Source organism: Crocodylus porosus, unplaced genomic scaffold (genome assembly GCF_001723895.1).
Source record: "Crocodylus porosus isolate Cpor-Errol unplaced genomic scaffold, CroPor_comp1, whole genome shotgun sequence".
In the NCBI taxonomy this organism is placed as follows: Eukaryota; Metazoa; Chordata; order Crocodylia; family Crocodylidae; genus Crocodylus; species Crocodylus porosus.
In genome coordinates, this window is record NW_017728886.1 from 226,591,393 (window position 1) to 226,611,965 (window position 20,573).

Consider the following 20,573-nt stretch of genomic DNA (forward strand, 5'->3'; position numbering starts at 1 on the left):
ATTACTTGTATATAAGTAGAAATCTATACATGCACATTCAGGAATTTATTAAAAATGAAAGATGAAAAATGAACTCCTGGGACTTCCCTTATTTCTTTTTCACATTGCTAAGCAATATCATATTGATATATGGGATATGAACTCTCCAAAATCCAAAAACAAAGAGGAAGGAGGTGGCATAGTCTGGCATATGCAGCAAATAAACACATATCTAGATAACAAAACATCAAAGCAGATTGACACACATACTGTTGTGTCTGTACATGATATAATTGTATTGCACTTGATTGTCTCCATACCCATGACATTCTTCTCTTCACACCTCTGCTGGGAGCTACCTTAAAGGAATATGTCTATATTAACTCTTCTCTACCCTGGAGTATTCATACATATAGAGGGCTAGACATGTCCGTTATTCACTCTGCCCGGCACTCTATTCCATTAATTTATCGCTGTGAGTCCATCATTTCTGTTAAAGTACTATATATGTTTTTAACTTTAATAAAAAGGTGAATTAGGAGAACTATAGTATATTTGCTAAACATGCAAATACAGGCCCTGATACCTGTACTAGTAAAGAGAAGCATATGAATAAAGTGAATAAGGAAAATAAATCTTTGCAGTAGTAGGGCAACTGCAGATTAACTAAGAATTTCAATTTATCTTTTAAAATTGCAGCATACAGAACATTTCTATAGAAAATAAATCCATATTAAAAAATGAGGTCTTGTTGCAAGTGCCTTAGGACTGTCCCTGTGATGTGCTGGTATTTGCAAGTGGATATTTCTGCAGCAAAGCTGAAACCAGCTGGAAGTGAAAAGAAGGGAGATTTCACACTCATGACTGCTGGGGCTGTTTCCAAACCACATCCGGTCCAGCTCAAATGAGTACCATGGGTGTCACCACTTACCCAATTTCTACTGTTTTGTCCAGTGGTAAGGGTTGAGGGTGGGGAAAAGCAGAGGGAATCTGTCAAGCAAAAGTGGCAAATTGCAAAGGATTCCGTATGGAACTGTGGCACATCCTCACATTGGCGGCCCATGTTCATTTTAGAATCAACAATGACTCCAAGATCTCTTTCTGCCATTGTGCTTTCGAGAAGGGAGTTCCCCAGCCTATAGATGTGCTGCTGGTTATTTCTGCCCAAGTGCAGTACCCTGCACTTGTCAGTATTGAATCCCATCCTATTCACATTTGCCCACCCCTGTAACCTGTCCAGGTCCAGTTGTATCCTGTCCCTTCTTTCTACTGTGCCCACCTCGCCCCAAATCTTGGTGTCATCAGCAAATGTGAACAGGGTGCTTTTCACGCCCTCGTCCAAGTCGCTAATAAAGAAATTGAACAGTATGGGCCCAAGGACTGAGCCCTGGGGGACTCCACAACCCACATCTCTACAGGTGGAATATGACCCAGCCACCACCACTCTCTGGGTGCAGCCCCTCAGCCAATTTACAACCCATCTGACTGTGTAGGCATCAATGCCACACTCGCCTAGCTTTTTAATGAGAATGGGGTGGGAGACAGTGTCAAAGTCCCTCCTGAAGTCTAGAAAGACTACATCTACCGCAACACCTGCGTCCAATGATTTTGTGACCAGATTGTAGAAGGCAATCAGGTTGATCTGACAGGACCTGCTCCTAATGAACCCATGCTGGTTGCCCTTGAGCATCATTCCCCCTGCTGGTCCCTCACAGATGTGCTCCTGGATAATTTTCTCAAAAAGCTTCCCCAGGATCAAAATAAGATTAATGGCCCTGTAGTTACCTGGGTCCTCCCTCCTCCTTTTTTTTTAAAATGGGGACCACTTTGGCCTTCTTCCAGTCTTCTGGCACCTGGCCAAAGCACCATGAGTGCTCGTAAAGTCATGTCAGGGGCCCCGTGATGACCCCTGCCAATTCCCTCAGCACCCAGGCGTGGAGAGCATCTGGACCTGCAGATTTGAACACATCCAACCGCTCCAGAAGTTCCCTAACTCAGTCCTCCCTGACCCTAGCCTGGTGGAGTCTCTCCAGAGTCTGTCCTGAATCCCGGTGGGGGAGATGTCCCAGTCCCTGCTAAGAAAAAGGGAGGGAAAGAATTTGTTAAAAAGGTCTGCTTTTACATCTGGTGCAACTACCAGATTGCCAAGCGTATCCTGGTGTTTCCTTCTCCAGTATTTACACATGATCAAAGTCTAGAATCATAGAAAAACAGGGCTGGAAGGGACCTCTCAAGGTCATCTAGTCTGCCCCTCCCTTCCCCCCTCCCCCCAGGATCATCCCTAACCAACCAGCCTGTACAAATCCAAATCTAACATGCTAGAGGGAGGCAGAACCCCCTACAGTCTGTACCAATCTAACCGTGGGCTAAAATTCCTCCTTACCCCCAGGTTGGTGACTGGGCTGACCTCAACCAGAAGTGCAAGACCCCCTAGCCAGACCTATCTGAAGCACAAAAAGATCCTGGGCATGTGCCCACACAAGAACAGTTAGCCTTACCTGTTGTTAGGGGAGAGCACCAGGTGTGTGCTAACTTTGTTCTTGGGACAACTTAAAAGAATAACAGATGGGAGTGAGGGGCAAAGATTGATAAGTACTCCAAGAGGGACACTGAGCAGAGTACACTGCTAGCACCCACCGGAACAAGCCCAAGGAGCCGGTGGATACTGCCCAGCAAAACTCTGCCCCGAGATGGGACCAGATGAGAGGCCCCGCAGTGTCTGGGGGCATGAACACCTCATGCCTCCTGAGGCTGGAGGGGCCCGCGGTAGGTGACCGCCCCCAGGTGCCGCCAGCAGCGTCACTGGCAAGGGAGGGTTGTGATGAGCAGCAACTGCCCCAGCACTGTCAGTGGCTGCCAGACTCGGGGGGTGCATATGCACCCCCTATGTGTCACCAGTGGCTGGGGGTCCTCTGGACCAGGGCCTCCTTCCTGGTTAGGTAGCTGGAAGGAGGAGGTTGACCAGGAGGTCCCAGGACTTGGTAGAGCCACGGCTGGGGAGGCCATCAACAAAAAGATGCAGGGAGTCGCCTCAGCAGGCGCTTGTGGCGAAGGTGTTGAAGGGGGCACAGGCTAACGCACTCCAGGCGGGCGTGCGCCAGGGGCAGATGTGGGGGCACCCACGAACCCCGCCAGACACACGCTGCTGATGGCTCCGTGGGAGAGCGGCGGGCCCAGGTCCCCCGCGCTAGTGGGATATGGGGGGTACGGGCTCCCCTGAGGGTGCCCGGACACGTGGCGCAGGGGCAGGGCTGAGAGCCCACAGCTGGTGGTGCGGCAAAACCCTGTAGCTCCGGCCCCGCCCCCGCGGCCCCGGGACAAGAGCAGCTAGGGCGGGGCGGGGCTGGGGGCTAGCGGAAGCCGGAAGTCGGCGCTGCCCCCGCGCGGGCGCGGGCGGGCGGCCTGGCCGGGCGCGAGGATGAGCGGTGGGGATGCGCCCGTCGCCATCAGCTGCGCGCTGCCCGCCGTGTCCTCCACCAAACTGCCCGACTTGTGTTTCCTCGGTCGCGGCGCCTACGGCACCGTGTCCGCAGCCCGCCACGCCGACTGGCGCATCCAGGTGGCCGTCAAGTGCCTGCAGGGGCCGCTGCTCGACAGGTACCGCCGGGGCCGGGGCGTGGGGCCGGGGCGTGGGGCCGGGATGTGCTGCGTGTCCGGCCCGCGGCGGGTGGCAGCGCTGAGCGGTCGCGGCCTCTTCCCGGTCCACCGCAGCAGGGCCTAGCCCGGGGCTCCCGCCCGGGCGTCCCCTTCCCCTGTTCCGTCTGCTGCTCTGCTCCGCCGCAGCCCGCACAAGGCAGCCCTAGGCCACACGCACCTTGGGCGCCTGTGCCTGCGAGGAAGGGTGACAGCCCTGAAGGTGGCCCCCTGCCTTCTTTCCACCTGAAGCTGCTCAGAGGAGTGGTCCTTTCAGATCACTTTGCTTGGCCCCCCAAGGTCCAGCGGTTCAGGGGGTGTAGGTTGTAACCACGTTGGGGCAGGCAAGATTGTTTGGGTCAATCAGATATCTTTTATTAGACTAAAATAGTTGGAAAAGTTTATGTTAGCAAGCTTGGCTCTCCTGGAGGAGAAGGGCTGGCCAGGACCTGCAGGGGCCACCTAGTCTAACCCTCCCTCCTGGGGCTTCTTATACTCTTTTAATTGAATTGCCAGACATTGGGTGGTTGAGTTTTGGCTTTTAGTTTTGGCTGCCTGGGGTACAGTTAGTGGCTCAGTGTTGATGTGCCTGCTACTGTCTCTAGATAGGCTGCAGCGCAAGTGCTGCCCTGTCAAGTGCCTTTTAAATCACCAGCACAACTTCCCTTTGAGCAGATCCAGGCGCTCTCAGACTGTGGCTATGACTGGTTATAAATTGTCCACCCTACCCCTCCTTGCCCACAGAGATGCTTTTGCAGGGGTAGCAGCAACCCTTTTGACCTGCTGAGTTTCCATTTAGGCCAATTGATGCACATAGGTTTTGGGCAAGGCTTACAAAGAAAGTCTTAGCTCTCCCCTGTTGTGGTTAGGGATCACTAACCATGCATACATGGACTGCAGTGTACAACAGAGGGGAAAATGAGTGGGGTTTAGGTTGGTAGTTAATAACAAGTGCTCCAGCTGAGCAGAGCTCACCAGCCCCTGCCCACTGCTCTCAAATGAATCTGAGGAGCCGGTAGACATTGCTCAGTGAAACTGCCTGGAGACATGACCGGCTGAGGGACAGGAAGACGGTCATCAGGGGTCCTGCTAACCAGAAACTCCTTCCTGGTCAGATAAATGGCCAGCTGTTTAGCTGGGGCCAGGAGGAGGTTGACCAGACCTTCTCAGGACTTGGTGGGGCCATGGGTGCAGAATGTGGAGTTTTCCTTTTGGCTTGTTTGATGTGCCAAAAAAGCTCATGGACTGTAACGCATTATGAAATGTATACACGTCTCATTAAGAAGAGAGGCCACTGAGGACACATCAGCTAGATGTCGAGGACAACAAAAAAGAAGCCAGGAACAGAAATGAGGTTATAGGTTAATAACTAGGGCTACAGAAGTGAACACCAAACAGAGCGCACTGGCCAGCACCCGCTGCCCCCTGAAGGAGTCAGGGGAGTCTGTAGACACTGACCAGTGAAACTCCATCCAGAACGGTGAGCAGAGGAGTGCCAGGAAAGCAGCCCCACACTCACCAGGTTTCTTCCCAGCCAGAGCCTCTTTCCCGGCTTGACAGTTGGCCAGAGCCAGGACAAGGTTGACCAGGAGGTCCTGGGACTTGGTGGGGCCATGGGTGGGGCATGCAGAGTTTTCCTTTAGGAGCCTGTACATAGTAATAGTATGTGGTGACCCAGAAGCAGCTTCTCTAAAACAAAGTGTGATTGGCTATGCCGAAAAGCACACAGTACTTATAAATGGTACTGAAAATTAGAGTCCTATATGTTTTACTTGCTTTTAGCTTTTGCATCATTCCCCTAGATTAGCAGTTGATCCTTGCCCTAGGTAGAAAAGAAATAACTTGGTGTTTGTGTCCTCTGTTACAGCATGCTTGCTAACACTTTCCATGTCACCTGAAGAAATCTCTGTCTTTTAAGAAAATCGTTGTCTTCAGATCTTCTTCTTCTCACCCTTGCCTTAACAGCTTTGTGCCCTGATTGTGGCTAAGTCCCTCCTGATAGCTATAAACTCAGGCACTTTGTATTCAGGAGATGGTTATTCTGGCACCTTCTCTGCCTGGCGTTTTTAACAACCTCTTTAAATTTAGTGCAGTGCATTTAAGCAGGATAAGTCATACAGGTGCATTGAGAACAGGATGATATTTCTTCAGTTCACACTGTCTGAAAGCACGTGGAAACTATTTAAAAAGTTTGGAAACTATTTAAAAAGTTAGGAAATTACTCTGTTGAGATCAGACAAAAGTTATCAAAGCAAGGAACTCCCAATCATGATATAATATGCTAAATATTAGCAACTAAGGACAAGTTACTGAGCATTTCATCATCCAAACTCTTGCCTCTACCCTTTCATGTATGTAAACATACTTGGCTTTTACCTTTGAAAGCTTGCCACAGTAATGCTTGACCAGAGTTCAGTCAGACTCATCCCTTTTTACCCTCGCTATGGTAAATTTGCTTCTTAATGTTTCTAAATGCCATGTCATCCAAAGCAAGGTGACTCACCCCTTCAACTTAAAAAAAAAATTAAACATATTATGAGTGGAAATAATATCTACACTGGTTTCCTGTGAAATATGAATATGAATTTTCATTTCCGCCCAGGAGAAATTTTACAACCTTTGTACTATCCTATACCTGAAGAAGGGCATGTGTGACTGACAGCTTGCAAATACAGATTTTTTTTTTTTTTTTTTGCAAATATGTGATTGGTGTAAAAAAATATCACCTCTACCGAGAGTTCTGATTCTTTTTGCCTATAGGCCAACACGGTTACAATCTATATCCCTCTCTCAGATCCAGTAATTTGTTGTTTCAGATGATTTTTCTTTTACAGGTTGATATTTATGTCAGTCTTTTTGCGGTAATTTGTATTAAAATGATGTAGCGGAAAATAAGAGTACCATCAATTTTAACGTTCTATAAGAATGTAAGTTTTGCAAAGTACATTCGGTGAACTTTAGCTCTGTCTGTTAAACTTATTTGGCATTTTCTTTTCTTAGATACTTTATTGTGTTTAGTTATAAGGGGCTGGATCAAAATAATATGTTTCTGAGTATGGCTGCAGTAATTTAATTTTTTTTTCTAATCTACAGTGAAAGAAACAACCTTTTAAAAGAAGCAGAGATTTTACACAAAGCCAGATTCAGTTACATTCTACCAATTCTTGGAATATGCAATGAACCTGAATTTCTGGGAATAGTGACAGAATACATGACAAATGGATCATTAAACGAACTTTTAAATGAGGTAAGTTTACAGTGTTTTTCTAAAGCCCTATGCATGTAGCTTCTAGTTTATTTTAAATAAGTTGTGCTTTTATGTTTGGCAGAAGTAATGTAGTAAACATTTAAAAGAAAATGAAGGCATTGAGTCCTGGCCTACAATTTACTATGATCAGTCAGCCCCCGGCATTGATAAAGAGCCTCACTGAAGTCAGTGGAGCTCTGCTTAGGTGCAGGAGTACACCACATTATGCTAAACCTAGTATCGGGATTTTAAAGGAAAAATACAGGAAAATGAGTGATGAATGTAAAAATAATTGTAAGATCTCAGTATTTACTAGTAAGTAGAAGATGGAGTGCAAGCTCTAATACCTGAACTTATTTCTGTCCTCCTGAATTATTGGCCTCATGTAAATATGCATTAATTTTCTCTTTACTCCAGCCAGTTTTTAGACTAAAGATAATGAGTTTATCTACTTTAGAAATCTTTCTGCCAGCCCAGAGCAGCCACCGTGGTAAACACTTAGAGCACAGGGCAGAGTTGCCGTGTCAGCAAAACACTCAGTGTACTGTGGGAGGCACCAGCTTTTAAAGTACCCAGCAAAAAGTACAGCACATCTACATGAACTTTGTGTTAACTTCTGGGTGGGGATAGAAACATTCTGTTACTCACAGAGGTGTTACTCTGCTAGCAGAAAGGGGCTCTGCTGCCACTAGGGAGCTGTGAGCCTGGATACAAAACTTTAAAGTAGGCCTATGACTCAGTGATACAAGTCAGAAGTTGTGCATCTAAAAGAAATTTACAATGCGTCTCTGCAGTCGCAGCAGGGTAGATTAGCCTGTGCCAAACTCCATGCTGCTATAACCAGTCAGCTGCTGGTATCCTAAGTAGCTTAAGATCCATGTATTCCTACATGCAAGTCTCTTCTGTTGCAGTAATGTAGGAATACCCTAGGTCTTAAGGCACTCAGTTTTTCATTTTTCATAATGGCATGAGTGAATGATGTAGAGTTAATGTGTTAATGACCATTTTGAATTTCCTGGCTCTTGAGTGTTTCATAGCCATTACATTTTAACAAGAGGGCAGTGGTGCCCAATGTCTCTTTGCCCACAGGTCAGGTGGGTGGTGCCAGATGTGGGCAGTAGATCTGATCGGGTGTGTAGCGCAGATGTGAGGGCTGATCCAGCCATACAGTGGGGGGCTGATCTGGCATGTGGGACGAGCAGAGCTAGGGCCTGATATGGCTATATGGTAGGGGGGTTGATGCAGTACATGGGGCAGGGTGTAACCAGAGCCTGAGCTGGCTGTGCAGCAGCAGTCTGACTAGACATGGATCTGCTCAGATAGCAGTGGCCTGGGCCCAACCTTGGCTGATCCAGCCACACAGCAGTGGCCCAGCCCTGCCCTGTGCAGCTTGGAAATTGTGGCAATTAATGCTGCCATTGCTTCCTGCTGCCCATCTCTCCTTCCACCAGATTTTTCAACCCATAGAGAGTCCCACAAGCCAGATGCCATGGCTCCATGAATCAGATTTGGCCCATGGGCTGGGGGTTGAGTATCGCTGGTGTAGGCTGAGTTTTTGCTTCCACCACTGGCCTGTGGCTGATCTAAGAAATGTCAGTTCTCTTCTTTGTTCTTCTCTTTTCCCATCTGTTACAGAGAAATAAGTTATTTGTCTTTCTTTTGTTTAATTTAATGCTTTGGTTCTATGTATAAAAAGTTCTGTATTTGAGTTGCATGTACTCATAATCACTAAGTCACCTAGTAAATATATTGGCAATACAGCTGGCTTGTTCAATGATCTTGAATCAATAGAGTATAACTGCAAAAGAATGGAAGCACAGTAATAAGTGATTTATATTGAGACTAATTTATACCGTATTTACTCAAATATAAAACATGGATTTTCTCACCATTCAGCACTGCGGGGGAGGGCAGGGGGGAGGAACCTGCATGTCTTGCATTTGAGTACGGGCCAGGTAAGCAGCTGCTGCAGCTCCAGAGGGTGCCATGGTGGCTCATGTGGCAGGTAGGGGGGGTGTGGGAAATCATGGGGGAGGGGTGCTTGGTATGGGAGGACCTTGGCGGGGAAAAAGTAGAATGGAGATTGCAGGGGAAAGGATGAGCAGAAAGAGAGGAGGTTATGGAGGGGGTGCAGGAAAATGACTTGGAAGGGGACATGTGGAGGATCCTTTCCTCATACCCTTTCCCTTCACTCCTATCACACCACATGTCCCTTCACCTGTGCTCTACTTATTCCATGTGCCCCTTCCCCTTGTTCCCCCCACACCACTTGCCCTTTCCCTTGTGCAGAGAAGGGGCACGTGGTGTAGGAGGGAGCATGAAGAAAGGGGTGTACAACATGAGGGGAGCATGGGGAAGGGGCACGCAGTGCTGTGGGGAGCATAGAGGAAGGGGCTCATTGTGCTGGAAGGAGCACAGGCAAAAGGTGGCTGGGAGAACATGGATGAAGGGACATGTGGCGCAAGGGGAGTGTAGGGGAAGGGACATGGAAAAGGAATGTGCAGAACAAGAGGAGCACATGGAAGGGGCATGTGGTACAGAGGGAGCACCAGGAAGGAGACAGAGCAGGGGGTGTGCAGAGAAGGGCCATGCAGAATGGCAGGGGAGCTGCTGTGGCTCCAGCCTTGACCCCAGCTGGGACTGGAGGGTGAAGCCAGAGCCACTGCTACTGTTTGACCTGATCGGATGTTCCATGACAAGTGGTAGGAGGGGGAAGGCACTGTGTGGGGAGGGACAGCAGAGGGGCAGATACAGGAGCCAAGTGGCAAGGGATGGGGGGAGGATGACAAGAGGCATGGGGCAGACTGCCTGCCCCACAGCTGCTGCCTTCCCTGCTACTACTTTCCCTGTAGCAGTAGTGGGATGGATTAATTTAAGATGACCCTCCAATAACTAGATTATAGACATGAAAATTAAAAGAAACTTACAGTTTTTCATATCTACAATCCAATAAGCAGGGGTTTGTCTTAAATTCAGGGTTCTCTTAGTTTTGAGTAAATACAATAAATAAGACCAGTCAGTCTTGTTGCTTTAATGTTGAGTGAATAAATCAAGCCTTTAAAAAGATCTTCTGTTATTGAAGTAATTTTTCTGTTTTAATAAAATCTTTGTATGATGATGGAAGATTTAAATGGTAGATCATAATTTGCTGTTTTCTGTCTATGGTAGAAAAATGTATATCCTGACATCCCGTGGTCACTGAGATTCCGTATGCTGTATGAAATTGCTTTGGGAGTGAATTATCTGCACAACATGAATCCTCCATTGCTGCACCATGACTTGAAAACCCAGAATATTTTACTGGATAATGAGTTTCATGTGAAGGTGAACTTATTTTAGCCTCTGTGTTCCTCTTCAGTATGCATAAAAGAACTGCAGTACCTCTTAATATTGCAAAAAAAGTGGGAAGAGACTGAGTTGTGCAGAAAGACTCCAATATTGCAGTTATATCTTTATAGACTGAGTCCATTGACTACAGTGAAACTTGGGGTTGACCCAATCAGACTTCAGCTTTCTGGCTTTAGTAGTGGCCTGACTTTCCATAACGGGGACCTTTGTGACATGATGTACAGAGGGGAAAAAATGTAGTTAGTGGATGATTAATTCAATTTTTGAGAAATCGTGGATATCTGAAGGAAGGTACTAAAAGAAAATAACCGCATTTTCATCAAATTAGCTCAGAATCAGAAGTGTTTTCATAGGTACATTTGCATAAACATTCAGGGTGCTACTATAATACAAGTGTAAGATATGCAAATGTTTGTAAATGATTTGGAGCACAATGGAGAGGAATTAGTGATATAATGAATTAATGCAAGAAATAAAACTGGTCTAATAGGAGTGGTAACAGTTTCACAGGATTGAAATCACTTACAGGGAGCTGCTTCTTCCAGTTTCTTAGGCCCATTCCTAGAAGTAGCATTATGTGATATAATGTCCTGGCTCCACAGACTAGACACAGGAGTGCTTAATAACATTAAACTGTAGCTCCCTAACACATTCTTGGCTTCCAGAAGCATAGGAACTCAGAACAGAAGCTTTCATCTTTTGTTTATCTTTATATTTTTCCCTGAACACAAAGGAAAACACAAAATGATTTGAGAAAGTCTCTTAACTTTAAGGGTTTATGCCATTAGAGTTTTTGGAAATTATAATGCAAAGATAAAGACATTACGGTATTGGTGGTGAAAAATCCACTTTTTATCATTTGAATAGACAAATAAAACTATTGCAATTTTTTTATTGTTTTATTGTTGGACATTTGAAATGAAGGATCTAAAAAAAATACAGCTTTACAGTAACCAGTTTATTTAAATAGTTAATATGTAACTATTAATATTATATAAATTAGTGCAGTTACATCTTTCTGCAGATTGTTTGAAAATCTATTGCTGCTTTGCTATTAGAAAGCACTACTATTTTGCTCTACCTGTGTGTGAAATAAAACAGTCTAAGATTTTACCTTCTAGTGGGGGATGGGGGTTGGGGGGAGGGAGAGAAGCAGTGATACTAGACAGATCTATCTGATACGTGTTAGAAAAAAAGAGAGATGCATCTAAAATATGTATCTGTCATGCACTGTCTCTCCATCAGATATTCTAAATGAATAAGATTTCTGAGGGCATGCTCTGAGTTTACATGTGAAGTCTGGCCCATGGAAGTACACCACAGAAAATCACTTTAAAGACTGTTCCTCTCCTCCAGAGACATCAAAAGCTAATTAATTGCAAATTCCCTTATTTTATGGGAGAATCTGTTTACTTTCATAAATATAATTTTTCTTATCGCCTGCCCCACACAGTCTGAGGCCCAGAGAGAAATGAGCTCCATGAAAATAATGATTGACTAATCCTATTTTAGTAATGATTGCTTTTTACTCTGTGTGGTGTTTTGTGTTTTCGCAGCATATTCTCATGTGAAAATCATGTTCGTATATCTCAGCTCTTGCAGTGTTGTCCAGTAGTGGTGTTCAGAGTCACTTTCCTCTTGTGTGTGTGTCAGGAAAGTGGAAAGCTTGTCGAGTGTTCAGCTGTTCTGTTGGGTCTACCTTTCTGGTTCCCACTTCTTCATGGCCAAAACCTGAGGTCCTGTCTCTTGCTCCCTGACACTCTGGTGCCCAGCTCCATGAAAAATTACAGGGCATGTCCATTGTATGCTAATTAACTCTGCTGCCTAGGAAAGGTTAGGGAGCCAGAGGCAGTTTCAGCAGGGAGCACCTGTTTGCAGGAAAATGGTGCATTTTGCAGCAAAAATAATAGAAGAGTGTCTGAGAGGGTTTAAATTACCCCATTCTGCAAACTAAGATGAACAGTGCTGCATCTTCTTATACTCATACTTTCAAGATTTTCTTCCTTATCATCAGGGCTGGGTAGAGGGTGGGTAAATGCAAGCTAAGATTCTGAAGAACAGTTTTTCAGCAAGCAGAGAATGCCATGGCACCAGAATACACATGGGATAACTCTAATACTCTGGAGTAGCACAAGCCCTGGATCAGGGCTGATGTTTCATGTTGCTAGTAAGACATACATACCCTTTCATGATAACTTTAACAGCATCTTAACTGATGAGGTCTGTTTTCTCTCTCTGTCTCCCAATGACTGACTTTTGTCCTTTTCCAGATTGCAGATTTTGGCTTATCAAAATGGCGCATAGTGTCCATGTCACAATCACGAGGTGACAAATCTCTGCCAGAGGGAGGGACTATTATTTACATGCCTCCTGAAGACTATGATCCCAATCAGAAAACCCGTGCAAGTGTAAAGCACGATGTATACAGGTACTGTCTGTTATCCTAAAATCAGCTTAGCAATTTGAAAAGTAAAATTTGTTAAAGGATCTTGACCATAGTGAACTAGAATAAATTACTTCTAAGAGTCTAAAAGCGTATGATATGACTTCTTAAAATCTGTTTTCCTGGTAAACTTTAGAGCAAGTATAATATGTAGCTCTAGAGATTAACCACACAATGTAGACACAGTGGAATGATTGACAGACGACCAGAAGAAGGGTGCACTGTATCCAGAAGCTTGTCACACTTCTCTCCTGGCTATATAGCAGATCCAATAAAAGATATTGCATGAAAAACCTTGCCTCTACCAGTTGACATTTTTGAGACTTCTATCTGTAAGGGGGCGGGGTGCAATAGTAAGCTTTCTTGAGTAAGATCTGGTTTCAGTTTGCTAAGTCAAAGCTTTGACTTCCTGCAAAAGAAAACATTATCTCTCATTATTAGCTCCTTCCTTTAAGGTACAGAGGAAGTCTTGGCATTTCTGGAATCCCCAGAGGGAGAGAACATTGCTGCCATGCTCAGCTTTTGAGAGGTGTGGCAAGATGAGGCGACAAAAGAGACTCACTGGGAAAGCAGGAAAGGGAGCTATTATTGTAATATCGTAGAAAGCTTCTGCTACTTGTTCTTATTATAAGTATGCACTGTTTGATATTTTAATGTGATTTAAAATGAAACATGAACTTATGACAAACTGTTCAGAGCTAAACAGTCTATAAAAATTTTTATTTAAATTGACCCATTTTTAAATAGATGGATTTAATTTAACAAAATTTGATTTAAATAAAAAAAAATCTATTTGTTTTGATATTTTAAAATATTGACTTGGATATTTGGATGGTGGAGTTCTTTTAAGACCAAACCTGTTCCTTCTTCCATTGAAGTGAGTAGGTAAAAATGCCATTAAATTGTAGGTAAGCAGGCTTAGATTAGGATGATGTCCTCTTATAGCAAGTATTGTATGAAAAATGACACAGTATCATATGGATATCATCGTTCTGGATATACTGAGAGTCTTGGATACATGCACAAATCCAAAAGCTTGTGTTGAAAAACTTTTCACGCATGAGAGGTCTTCATAACAGCTGTGGAAGAGGAATCTGCTTTCTATTCTTACATGTCCATAATCAGTAAAATTAACTGAATTCTGATTGTGGGACTGTTTCCCCCTCATTGCCCTTTGCATCCCTTTAAAGGTTTTTAATATGTATAAAACATAGTAGCACAAGTGTAGCAGATCATGGCCTGTTGAATTGTTAGTACTGAGAACTAAATCCTCATAAACTTAGAAGTCCCTGATGTGTTAGAAGAGCTAGAAGTCCATTTCAAGCAGAAACGTTTTCATGACATTTTGATATGCAGTCAGCAACTAAAAAGTAGGCCCAGTTCTTTAATTTTCCAGAAATCTATGTGGCCATCAAACACAAAATAAGCACATGGCACATTGCTTTTTACTCGCCTAGAAATATTCCTGTTGGTTTTCTTGAAATATATGAAAGTGGGGGGGCATCGTTGTAATCAGCTGTTTAAATGACTGTTGGGCTAGTTTATTTTCTGGTATATTATACAGAGCTTAACATATTAGCAGTTCTTAACGTTGTTCTAAAATGACAACATTTATACTTGAAACAGCTATGCCATTATTGTGTGGGAAATGATGTCAAGAAAACAGCCCTTTGAAGGTAAGAATGTATTCTGTAGTATTTGTTTATTTTCTGTTCTTATTAACATATAGCTAGAGCTGATATGTAGTAATTGCAAAGCTCCATAAGGATTAATTTGTGATAAACTGTTTTTTTTAAACTGTCAAAGATACGTAGCTGTTTTTCAAACTTTTCAAACTTCAAACAGTTAACAGAACCAGTATTTTCTATGTACTATACAAACATACTCTTGAATTAATGTTATAAACAACAAAACGCCTAAATACAATAAATGCAATTTTGTTATGCTCCTATAGTAAACTAGAACTCTTTATAGTACAAATATTTCTAATAAATGCATGATATCTGTTTTGACAGAAGTTATAAACCCCTTGCAGATTATGTTTAGTGTGTCACAAGGAAGGCGACCAGACACAAGTGAAGACAGTCTACCAGTGGACATTCCTCACCGAACTTTCGTGCTAAACTTAATGGCAAGTGGATGGGCACAAAACCCAGATGAAAGACCTTCTTTTTCAAGTTAGTTTACTTGCTTCCAATTGACAGGGGAGAAGGGAGTGCTACAAAAAACAGTAATATATAAACCTGCATGACTACTGCCAGACAGGTTAACATTGTTTCAGGACTCTTAATGTCTGTGGTTCTCCCTTTGTGTGATTCAGTGAGGATCACCTTTTTGGCAGGCATGCCACAAATTAAGCCCTATGCCCCCTCCCTTGCCCTCAAGTACCACTCCATTCTCCTTCCCCTGTCTGACTTGCTGCTCTGATTTCTGCTCCCTGCCCTGTGCTCTGTTTTGATTTCCCTTCCTGATGCTGCTATCCTGCCTGGCCCCATTCAGTCTGCTGCATGCCACACACAGGCTTCCCATGCCACTTGTGACACTTATTTCACAGGTTGGCCATTCCTGTAATTAACTGTGTATTGGCAGAAGGCAGGGAAGTGATGCATGTTACAGACTGACTGAATCAGAGATGCATAAGAGTTCATGAGCAAGAGCTCACTTCATTAGATGCTGTTAAAGGACATGTCTACACAAGATGCATAAGATCACAAAAACATATGTATCTCTGATTCATTTATTGGCAATCACAGAGAATCATAGAAAATTAGGACCAGAAAGGACCTCCAGAGATCATCTAGTCCAACTTGCAGCCTGAAGCAGGATCATTCCTAGCCAAACAATCCTAACCTAAACCCTACATAAAACTAATGAAACCCTGACACAACATAGACCTAACACCCTGTCCTGCCACAGGTAAAGCAGGGGAACTAGAGCAGCCAATGTCCAGTTTCTATGAATTGTTGTCTATATATGCTTGAAATTACAGGTAGAGGGCCAGCCCCCTGCTACTGAGGAAGGCAAAACCCCCCACAACCCATACCAGTCTAGCCATAGGGTAAAATCCCTTCCTGACCCCAGATATGGCAGTCAGTTTGACCCTGAGCAGAGAAGCAAGACCCTCTAGCCAGGAACCTCTGGCTTTGCCTCCAGCAGGAGCACTGGCACACCCCAGTCAAAGTCCCCAGCCTTGGCTGTGGCCAGAACCCAGTGCCTCTGAGGGAAGCTTAAAAACATACTGACACATGTAGCAGAAAGAGAGAGAGGTGGGGACAACCAACAAAGCCCAAAAGCATGGGAAATACCCATAGAACAGAGGCATAGCTATACCTAAATCATCCCTAACCCATAGCTATTCAGCCTCTTGAGCGCCTTTGGTGACGGAGAGTCCATAACTTCCCTACGCAGTGATTTCCACTGCCTTGCTGTTCTAACTGTGAAGAAGTTTTTCTAGATATCCAATCTAAACTTACTTTGGTGCAACTTCAGGCCATTGGTCTGGGTCCTCCTCTGTGCAGCAAGAGAGAAAAGGTGCTTTCCCTCTTCTTTATGGCAGCCCTTCAAGTATTTGAAGACTTCTGTTACTTTCCCTCTTAAGCGCCTTTTCTGTAAGCTGAATATGCCTCGTTCAGCCTCTCCTCATACGACTTGCTTTCCAAGTTATCATCTTTGTTGCCTGCCCCTGGGTCATATGAAGGTCCTTCTCTACCCTGACTTGTGCCTGACTTCAGACTCTCACTGCTAACTAGCTCTCCTCTAACATTATGTAATAGAGGTGCACCAATACATTGGTCCCATATCATATTGGCACTGATAAAAGGAAAATTGATGTTATCGGCAATTAGCTTCTTTTTATTGATGTGGCCTATAATGTTGCCGATTAATGCCACATGCAGCCACAGCGCAGCACACAGACAGGCAAGAGCACAGCCTGGCAGCATGGAGAGCAGAGTCTGAGAGTCTAACTAGTAAGTCTGTTGTGGGAGAAGGGGTGTGGGGAAAGGGATGGGCATGGGGGGCAGATTGAGGCCTCAGGCATGGGGAAGCTCTTTGAGAAAATTATCCAGGAGCACATCTGTGAGGGACCAGCAGGGGGAATGATGCTCAAGGGCAACCAGCATGGGTTCATTAGGAGCAGGTCCTGTCAGACCAACCTGATTGCCTTCTACGATCAAGTCACAAAATCATTGGACGTAAGTGTTGCAGTAGATATAGTCTTTCTAGACTTCAGGAGGGACTTTGACACTGTCTCTCACCCCATTCTCATTAAAAAGCTAGGCGAGTGTGGCATTGATGGCTACACCGTCAGATGGGTCGCAAATTGGCTGAGGAGCTGCACCCAGAGAGTGGTGGTGGCTGGGTCATATTCCACCTGTAGAGATGTGGGCTGTGGAGTCCCCCAAGGCTCAGTCCTTGGGCCCGTACTGTTCAATTTCTTTATTAGCGACTTGGACGAGGGCGTGAAAAGCACCCTGTTCACGTTTGCTGATGACACCAAGATTTGGGGCGAAGTAGGCCCAGTAGAAAGAAGGGACAGGATACAACTGGACCTGGACAGGTTACAGGGGTGGGCAAATGTGAATAGGATGGGATTCAATACTGACAAGTGCAAGGTACTGCCCTGGGGAGGAAGAACCAGCACCATACCTACAGGCTGGGGAACTCCCTTCTCATCAGGGCAGAGGCAGAAAAGGATCTTGGAGTCATCATTGATTCCAAGGTGAACATGGGCCGCCAATGTGAGGATGTGGTCAGTAAGGCTAACCTCACCTTGTCATGCATCCACAGATACATCATGAGCAGGTCCAAGGAGGTGATCCTCCCCCTCTTTGCGACATTGGTCAGGCCGGAGTTGGAGTACTGCATCCAGTTCTGGGCGCTGCACTTCAGGAGGGATGTGGATAGCATTGAGAGGTCCAAAGGAGGGCCACTTGCATGATCAGGGGACAACAGGGCAGGCCCTATAAGGAGAGGCTACAGGACCTGAACCTGTTCAGCCTTCACAAGGGAAGGCTAAGAAGGGAATCTAAACTGAATATTTTTTGCTAGTTTAATGTAGAGATATAGTTTACTATAATACAAATTGTTTGGCACTTTGCTGTATTGGTCTCTGTCACCAACTGCAATAGTAATTGGAAGCTAATTGTTTTTTAAAAATAAATAGCATATAGTGAAATAGTTGTCCTTATGAGTTGTAATATAAAAACAAGGTTGCACTCCAATTAATAAATCTCTCTACTTTTATCCCTTCGTGACTTCTCAATTTTTTTCTATGAAATCATGACTTGATGCTTTTTATAACATGGAAGACTGAGCTCAGAATGGAGACATGACATAAGACACCTCTATAGATTAGAGAAGGAAAAATGAGGAGGAGGAATTTTGGTATTGGTTTTTATAAAATGTATTCGTCAAGTTGCATCTTTGTCAAAAGAGTGGCTTATAGCTGGTTTCACTTTGCACTATGGTTTTCTTCCATCCTCCAAACTTAGCTCTTCATGGGGTTTTTAGCTCCAACTTTAGCAGCTCTTGAATGTTGTTTACATTCTGAGTAGCAGAATGTAAAGACTGACTTTTCATAACCTTGCTGTGAGTCTGAAAACTCGGCTCCTCCAGCGAACGTTTACTTGTGAATATTATGCATTTGAATAACACAGGCCAAGTGTTTATGACCTGTATTGTACACCAACCCATCCAGTTTGTGCATGTGAAATTTGTGGCTGAAGCTCCCACCTTTGAAAACTGTGATCCAGGATGTCAGATTATCTTGTTGAAGAAAAAAGTATTAAGCTTAAAATGTACAATATTAAAAAATTGTTTTTTCTTTTCCCCCTTCCACTTGACACTAAGGCTAGGACTGCAGAGTGATGCTGGGGTAAAAAAATCTGTGTTTTACAGGTGTTAGCACAGTGACTGGGTCAAAAGTTGATCCTCTTTTTCTGTACAAAGCACTAACCCTTTACCTTCCAAATTGAGTGTTTCAACCATCTGAACATTTCTATTTCAAGTTGGGTGAACAGTTCCTTAATTTTATTCATAGCGCTATTCTTTTTAGCTAAAAACTGAAAACTTATGGGGCATGCTTGTGTCTGCAGTCCAAACAAACATTGTCCTGGTGAATAGCAGTAAGGGATGATTTAATCTAGTTTGTGAGATTCACTAGTCCTCGTAATTAGATTGGTGAATTTTATGTTTTTAACATTACGGAACATTTTGATAAATACCATAAATCATAGGGTCCAATTTCAGGTCAGTTTCTTTTAACCCAATGAAGTAATATTTCATATCTGAGCTGTTTCTAAAATCAGGGGAGATATTTATGTACTATTGTTCTTTGTGGGACCTCTTGCCTTCTTGCATTATGCTAAAAAGACACGGTATATTTTGGCTAATGTTGTCTAACAATAAAAAGACTAGAATTATCAGATTGTTATGGTTTTGTTTTAACTGTATTTATTTGTATTATAAAATCAATAAAATAAGTGCCTTAATGTAACAGCAATGCAATGCAATAAGTAAATTTCCCCATCCTCCTCCCGCCTCCTTTTTCCTTAATTTTTTTTTTCCTGTTTACAGTGTAAATCCTGCAGGATTTTTTTTTCCTGTTTGCAGTGTGTTTATTTTTACTGCCATCTTACAGTAAAGTGGAATTTCCCATCCAGTGGACTTTTTACTTCCTTGATTTTGCAATGCTTATTACAAGCATTAACAAGTTTAGTTTATTGATTCCTCTTTCTATTTAATAGTAAACTTGGGGAAATAGCGAGGTACCTCTTCAAAGAACATTAGTTATATTGCCTCTTAATTTACATGATGTTGTAAAACAAGCAAAAATCTAAATCAACTTTTAGTTTGAAAGTAAGACCAATTAAAAATATTTTGTTCGTAATTGCTTGGTATTACCAAGCAATGGATTTTTCTTTAGTTAACTGTGTTTTCCTGTCAGGACGTCTTTGTACAGCTCATTATGATTCTAGGGATTATACATAGATGTGAAAAATATATCCCTTTGGATTTCTACTGATTCCTGCCTTAAAACACAATTTGATCTACAATGCACGTTATTAAATAGCTTCCTAGTTTTCTAATTTATCTTTAAATGGTTCTACAGATCATTTTGCTAACTTTATAGAAAGTATTTTTTCAGTGATGATTTGGCATTATATGGAATCTCGATACGTAGCTTGCTGTCAAAATGACTGATACCAGTACAGTTGTTATATCATAAATTGCACAATTTAAGCTTAGAATTTGAGCCACATTGAAGATTTTTTGTGGGAATTCTATTTGCTGTAAATACAAAGATTTCACACTACTGTTGCAAAGTAGGTGTCTGTTTTTGTTTTTTTTAAACCAGCTGTTGTTTCACTATGTTGGATGTATGCTAAAGGAACATTTTTATGGACTTTTTCTGGTGACTGTACAGCAGCACTCCGCAGCTGCTTTTCCACTTTTGTGGAAGACACAGTTACTCAAATAAGAAAATGCTTTTTCTTTTTAGAAATGTATACTGGCTATACTGGAAATGCTAGTGAGAGAGTCAGTGTTAGGAAAAAAAATACTTGAAAGGGAAAAATAGTTGTAAAGTTCACAGGAATACTACTGAATAAATTAGAAAAGATACAGGGCCATAATTAATCAGTGATATGTTGCAGTCACATTTCTTACAGACCTGGTCCAGAAAGTTCCCTTTTAACAAAAGCATACAGTATAATCTACAAAGGTAGTGAAAGCTGTAAGGTTACACAGAACTTAGTTTGCTCAAATATAACTTGTCTTGGTGATGAGCTCAGTTTAAAAACTCTTTGACTAGTGTGGTGGTCATTAAATCGACACAAATAGGTTTGGGTGTGGCACTTTCTGCTTCCCAATTATTAAAATGCCATGTGCATCTTTAGATAAGTAGGTGACATCAGTCCTCCA

The 20,573-nt window shown here is 43.4% G+C and overlaps 1 protein-coding gene across 1 annotated transcript in view; it reads left to right on the forward strand.

Annotated features, from left to right (window-relative positions):
• Positions 1-3,362: 3,362 nt before the first annotated feature.
• Positions 3,363-20,573, forward strand: part of RIPK2 (receptor interacting serine/threonine kinase 2) — a 31,772-nt gene continuing 14,561 nt past the window's right edge. Inside the window, exons 1-6 of the mRNA XM_019550198.1 lie at positions 3,363-3,576; positions 6,706-6,859; positions 10,028-10,183; positions 12,478-12,635; positions 14,277-14,326; positions 14,666-14,827. Coding sequence (XP_019405743.1) covers positions 3,398-3,576; positions 6,706-6,859; positions 10,028-10,183; positions 12,478-12,635; positions 14,277-14,326; positions 14,666-14,827 — 859 coding nt within the window. The 5' untranslated portion in view covers positions 3,363-3,397. The remainder of the gene's footprint in view (positions 3,577-6,705; positions 6,860-10,027; positions 10,184-12,477; positions 12,636-14,276; positions 14,327-14,665; positions 14,828-20,573) is intronic.